The sequence below is a fragment of the Castanea sativa genome, chromosome 4 (genome assembly GCF_040712315.1).
Source record: "Castanea sativa cultivar Marrone di Chiusa Pesio chromosome 4, ASM4071231v1".
NCBI lineage: Eukaryota > Viridiplantae > Streptophyta > Magnoliopsida > Fagales > Fagaceae > Castanea > Castanea sativa.
This window is the reverse complement of record NC_134016.1, coordinates 26,437,755-26,444,259: the sequence shown is the minus strand read 5'-3', so window position 1 is coordinate 26,444,259 and position 6,505 is coordinate 26,437,755. Positions and strand designations below refer to the sequence as shown.

The following is a 6,505-nucleotide window of genomic DNA, read 5'->3' as shown; positions in this document are numbered from 1 at the left end:
AAAAAAAAAAAAAAAAAAAAAAGAAGAACGTGACATACCTTCTGGACGAAGGTTCCCTATGTCTCCAGTATAAGGAGCAAATGTGTCACTACCAAATTCAACGGATGCCCCGCCTAAACCAGAGACGAAGAAAAACTCCGTCTTCCAGTCGTCTGCGACGAGGGCAAAGACTTAATCGGCCCAGTCATTGCCCCTGGCTGTGAACTGATGGAAGCCTCAAGATTGATTTATCTCGGAGGGTTTATAGCAGTACAAGAACTCGTCCACGGTAATAGGACGGTCCCCGTCAAACACCTCCATCCATAAGACTTGCATGGAGACAACTAGTCTCCATGCGTTGGGGTTAAGCTGACACACTCCCAAGCCCAGCCTAGTGAGTAATTCCCTCGCAAAGGCATTTAAAGGAAGTCTAAGTCCCCCTAACAATGTAACTCCTGGACGGTTATGGCAGTTACGTTTAAGCCTCGAATCCAGGAGAGGTTCCCATTTCGATAGCCGTCTATGAAGGCACTATACAAAGACTGATTCAGACAAGGCAAAGGTATGTTCAGTTTTTACTAAAAGAAAGTTGGAACTCAGATTACTTAGAGGGAAAACTAACTTTACCATCGGAGGATTTTTGGCCGGCAGCCCCGGTCGCCTTTGATACGCTTTTCTTTCTTTTTCAGGCCGTAGAAAGAACCAGTAGTCCTTTCAAGTCCGAAGCATCCAGCCTACTGATTTTCTTGGCATCATCACATTCCACTCTTAAAGAGTGAAAATTTATCAAACTCAAAAACCAACTTAAAACCATTTTTGCTCAACAATAAGCCAGATACAAGGTTCTTTTGAATTTCTGGCACATGCAGTACATCTTTCAAAGTAAGAAACTTGACCGTAGTTATTTTGAGCACAACCTTTCCAATTCCTTCAATCTTAGAGGTTGAGGAACTTCCCATGAAAACTTTTTCTCCATTACCCACAGGATTATATGTAGAAAACATTTTCTTTTCTGAACATACTTGGCGAGTAGCCCTAGAGTCCACCCACCATTCCTTGGTATTTCCTCCTACCAAGTTCACTTCAGAAATCACAACAGAAATGTTCATGTTGGTTTGAGCCACAACTGGATTCACAACAATTTTTTTTGACATCTGTATTCAACAAAATTCAAAAAAAATTGAATCCTCAAAACCAGCCAAATTTAAGAAATAAATATAAATATTTTACGTTCAAACGTTACTGTGCAAAATAGAAAGTAAAGCTAACTACATAAACTGAGCCAGCACAATGCAAACTGTAATTGAACAAATGAAACCAAAACCCAGCCAAACAATAATTCAAGACAAATATCATAATATAATTTAATTTAATTAAACTCACCACTACTATCAAGCACCAAATCAACTTTATCAAATGCTTAGAAAATATCTACGACACAGAGCAGACACTAGCAAATATGACAAAATGTCCTAATCTAATATAATAATCTAGAAAAAAAAGATCAACAACAAAATAGTATATACAAACCAAATTATGTAGTCAAACACGAAATTTAACGTTTTCAAAATATTAAAGTCCACAAATTTAACTTTGTAAAATAAGCAAGTAGATAGAAATACACGTCAACCGATAAACACAAACCCAATTTTGCCAAAATTTTCCGCAGCGTAAAACCAATTGCTGATAAAGTGTTTTTAACAATCACAAAATTCCTTTCACTGTGAATCACAAAAATAAATTAAAATATATTTTAATCTGCTTTAAGATTGTTGAATATATTTCAACAATTTACTTTTGTGATAAAACAAAAGGAACAATACACAAATCTAAAAATAAGCAATACTACAAATAGATGTGATAGACAAAAGCAATAAACAAATACTGAATATATATAAAGAGAAATCTACAAATAATTAAAAACTTACAGACCAAATACGTGAAGGATGAACAATTCAGATCAAGTCTTGTGTTTGAAACAATCTCCTTAAAGCAGATTTTGCCCCTCACACGATCACTGTGGTACTTTAAAACTCATGCACGTCTGCCTCCTAGGAAAAAATGATCTACAACACGAAAACGAAGCACACAAGGTCGTGCTCTGCGAACTACTCAATGTCTCTTTCTCTCTCTTTGACAGAAAATGAAATGCACAAAATATTCTCACTGTGAGAGTTTTCTAAAAAGTAGTTTTTTTATGAATGAGAGGACTATTAAAAATTATAAGTTAACTGACTCAAAAATTTAAAATAATAAAATATTATTATTTGGACAAGTAGGCCCAGTCCACATATGCCAGAAGCCCAATCCAATGTCCATCTCATGAGCATATAAACCCATATATTATCTCTTTCCTTTCCTATGTGGGACACAAGATTTTTATCACTTTTAATAACATCTTCAAGTGAACATAGAAAATATCAATTTCTTATTCATTCCATGCTATTTTCCAACAATTCATTCAAAGATTAGAGAATGAAAATAAAATTTTAACCTTAATTTAATTAAAAGCCCTAAATGGTTTTTTTTTTTAAATCTATCATGCTTCATAAGATCTTCGATTTAAAATCTCTTAGCAGAATGATATCTTGAGGCTACTTCTAAGGGATTCCTCTTTATAATAATTTAATATACATAATACAGTGGAAGAAATCTAAATACCCTACTTTGTCCACCCAAAAATCAAAAAATCAAAAAATCAAAAAGGATAAATTAATTCCTACAACCTGTCCTCAAGTGCATTTTCTTTGTGCTATCCGAAATGATAAATCCATAACTGCCCTTTGAAGCCGGCGATGATGAATGAAGAATATACAAGTGTCATCTCTTGCACAACAAATCACCACACTAATGGACACACCTATCTCAAATCAGTCACTAGATGGTCAAACCTCAGCCGTTTGATCACAAATCTCTCACCCCCCACAAAAGGGCAATCATGTAATTTTAACAGACCCCCCCCCCCCCCCCAACTAATCAATCTCCACCGTAGGATGATTCCCAAGCCATTCTATAAATAAAATACCATAAGACGGTTATAAAAATCCACCACATTTCTCTCATATTGTATTTTGAGACAGTTAACTTGATACCAATCCGAAAATGCGTGAGATTCTTCATATTCAAGGAGGGCAATGTGGGAACCAAATCGGTTCAAAGTTTTGGGAAGTTGTTTGTGATGAACATGGGATTGATCAAACTGGGCAATACATAGGAAACTCAGAACTACAGCTTGAGAGAGTGAATGTTTATTTCAATGAGGCTAGTGGTGGAAGGTACGTGCCAAGGGCTGTGCTTATGGACCTTGAACCAGGCACCATGGACAGCATTAGGAGTGGCCCTTATGGCCAGATTTTTAGGCCTGATAACTTCGTTTTCGGCCAGTCTGGGGCCGGAAACAATTGGGCTAAGGGCCATTACACCGAAGGCGCCGAGCTTATTGATTCGGTTCTTGATGTTGTGAGGAAGGAAGTTGAGAATTGTGATTGCTTGCAAGGTAATTGTGTTGTGAATTTTCATCCTCAAAAATCAAGATCCTATATTCTTGGTGTTAAATATGGTATTGGATATTTAATTTTCTTGGTGTTAAATATGGTCTTGATCCATGTTTTGAAATACTAGGATTTTGTGACTGCTTGCATGGTTTGTGTTGTGGTTGTGGGTTGTGATGCAAAATCATTTTTCCTAGTCCTATGATTTGTAAACGTTGATAATTATGTCCAAAATATGATTTTGTGATCATACCACCAAAATGACTAATATCAAATTGGAAATTGGACAAATAGAGAATTAAATAATTATTGAATATGAAAATCTTTGGGAATTTCAATTTCAAGAGAAGATTAAATGAATGAACCAATCTCTTGTATTTAAATATATTGATAAATTATCAGTTATTTCAAAAGTTTAAACTATTAGTCATTTTAATCATTTATTCATTATTCTCATAAACAAATTACCTGGTTTGCTCAAACGATATATAATTTCTCGTCATTTTGTCTTCCTCTTCTCGTCATTTTTTTATTAATTATTTTTAATTTGTGTTTTTAATTAATAATCATGCCTAGGCAGCAGGGCCGTCTTTGGTTTTAGTAACTGTGTCAAACTCCAAACATCTCTCTATGACTTTGCTGCTAAACATTTGGGAATGATGACAACATAAAATCTTTTGGATGCCGGACAGCTATGGTAGGCTATGGCGTATTTGGTGGAATTAACACTATGCTATATGGGGCAAAGGCCACTTAAACCCGTGAACTTCCAAATTGAGATGGTAAAAGTTAAACGAAAGGACAGGTCAACAACCTTGTGATACAATTTGGTAATTTTTTCTAGAAATATAGTTTTGAGCCTAAAGAGTAAGGTTAGAGACACCATATACTTTTTTTTTAATCTTTTTTCACGATTGTTGACACGATTCATTGTATTTGGAGTAATATTGTTTTTACTTTGATTAACACTACTTTTATTATGTATCAATCATATTAAGTTACGTCAATAGTTGCGAAAACGCTATGTTCTCTAACTTGTTTGAAGTGATGTCATGTTTGTTATTTACCAAGAAGGTGAAAGAAACAATATCCACCTCCTTGGTAATTTGAGTTTTTTTTTTTTTTTTTTTCTTTCTAAATCATATATCAGTAATTTACTTATAATAGGTTTTGAACCCATGATCTCATTTTTTGTCCATTCTTAAAATAAAGGATGGAAAAAAAAAAATGCCATTTGAGGCAGAATTGATGGGCAAAATGAGTTATTTTTAATAAACTATTGTGAAGAAGGTGTGAACACGGCTCATCACTTATGATAAGAGAGAAAATCTCCATAAATTCTTCAATATTAGTGATCATAGAAGTCATTCTTTCTTCAAAGAATAGCCTTATAACTATTTTTAACTCTATTGATTGTGAATGCAGGATTTCAGGTTTGTCATTCACTAGGAGGCGGAACAGGATCTGGAATGGGAACTCTGCTCATTTCAAAGATAAGAGAAGAATACCCGGATAGAATGATGCTCACATTCTCTGTCTTTCCATCTCCTAAAGTGTCAGACACTGTTGTGGAGCCATACAATGCCACACTCTCCGTACATCAGCTTGTAGAGAATGCTGATGAATGTATGGTTCTTGACAATGAAGCACTCTATGATATCTGCCTTCGGACTCTTAAACTCACCACCCCAAACTGTAAGTAAACTTCATATAGCAATGTAGACTTTTGAAATTTCAAATATATTTGTTTCTTTTAAAGAATTTCAACATGATCTAAACTTGACTTATAGTTATGCTTATGCAGAATCCAAATAGTTGGCACAAGGCTTGCTAAATCTTGTTTTGATCATTGCAACCACTCATTGACATTTAAACATCATCATTTAGTACATCATAAGCCTTACAAACTAACCAATTATAAAACAATAATCAATATGCTTTGTTGTTATTTCTTGAAGTGTCATCAATTACATTCATTGGCATGTCAGTTTGTAAGCCTTATATAGTAAAATTTATAGTAACTTTTAAGTATTTTCTTCTTTTTTTTTTTTTTGGGTGGCAGTTGGGGACTTGAATCATCTAATTTCGGGAACAATGAGTGGAGTGACTTGTTGTTTGCGATTCCCGGGTCAATTGAACTCAGACCTCCGGAAGTTAGCAGTGAACTTGATCCCATTCCCACGTCTGCACTTCTTCATGGTTGGTTTTGCTCCTCTGACCTCTCGAGGATCACAGCAGTACCAGTCGCTTACTGTCCCCGAACTGACACAGCAAATGTGGGATGCCAAGAATATGATGTGCGCAGCTGATCCAAGACATGGCCGATACCTCACAGCATCAGCCTTGTTCAGAGGCAAAATGAGCACCAAAGAAGTTGATGAACAGGTGTTGAATGTGCAGAACAAAAACACTTCCTACTTCGTCGAATGGATTCCCAACAATGTGAAGTCCAGTGTTTGTGACATCCCACCAAAAGGGCTTGCCATGGCTTCAACTTTCATTGGGAATTCAACCTCTATACAGGAGATGTTCAGGAGAGTGAGTGAGCAGTTCACAGCCATGTTTAGGAGGAAGGCTTTCTTGCATTGGTACACTGGAGAAGGAATGGATGAGATGGAATTTACCGAAGCAGAGAGTAACATGAATGATCTTGTCGCAGAGTATCAGCAGTACCAGGATGCAACAGCTGATGAGGATGATGAATATGAAGTTGATGATGATGTGGGCACTGAGAACTGAAGTTGTGCACCCAAGTTGCTCTTTGGGATGAATCAAGTAGTACTTATCAATAAGTTTATTTCTAAATATTATCTGTGGCTATAAAGTGCAAGCAAAAACTAGTCCATTTGTATGCACTGTTTTGGCCCTCTAGTGATTTTTGTTTTTCTCTGTACTTTATATGTCCCTCCTATCAAATTGCCTTTCTCTGGCTGTATATCTAATGTGATGTATATGAACCAAGTCTTTGCTACTCGGCATTAGTCTCTTTGACTCTTCAAATATAAACCTTATGTCATATAATACGTGCGTGTACC

General features: G+C 35.8%; 1 protein-coding gene across 1 annotated transcript; it reads left to right on the top strand.

Moving 5' to 3' along the window:
- Positions 1–3,037: 3,037 nt before the first annotated feature.
- On the top strand, positions 3,038–6,505 carry LOC142630839 (tubulin beta-5 chain-like). The gene is made up of 3 exons (XM_075804893.1): positions 3,038–3,475; positions 4,896–5,165; positions 5,533–6,505. The coding sequence occupies exons 1-3, from the start codon at positions 3,082–3,084 to the stop codon at positions 6,207–6,209; spliced, it is 1,341 nt and encodes a 446-aa protein (XP_075661008.1). The 5' UTR covers positions 3,038–3,081; the 3' UTR covers positions 6,210–6,505.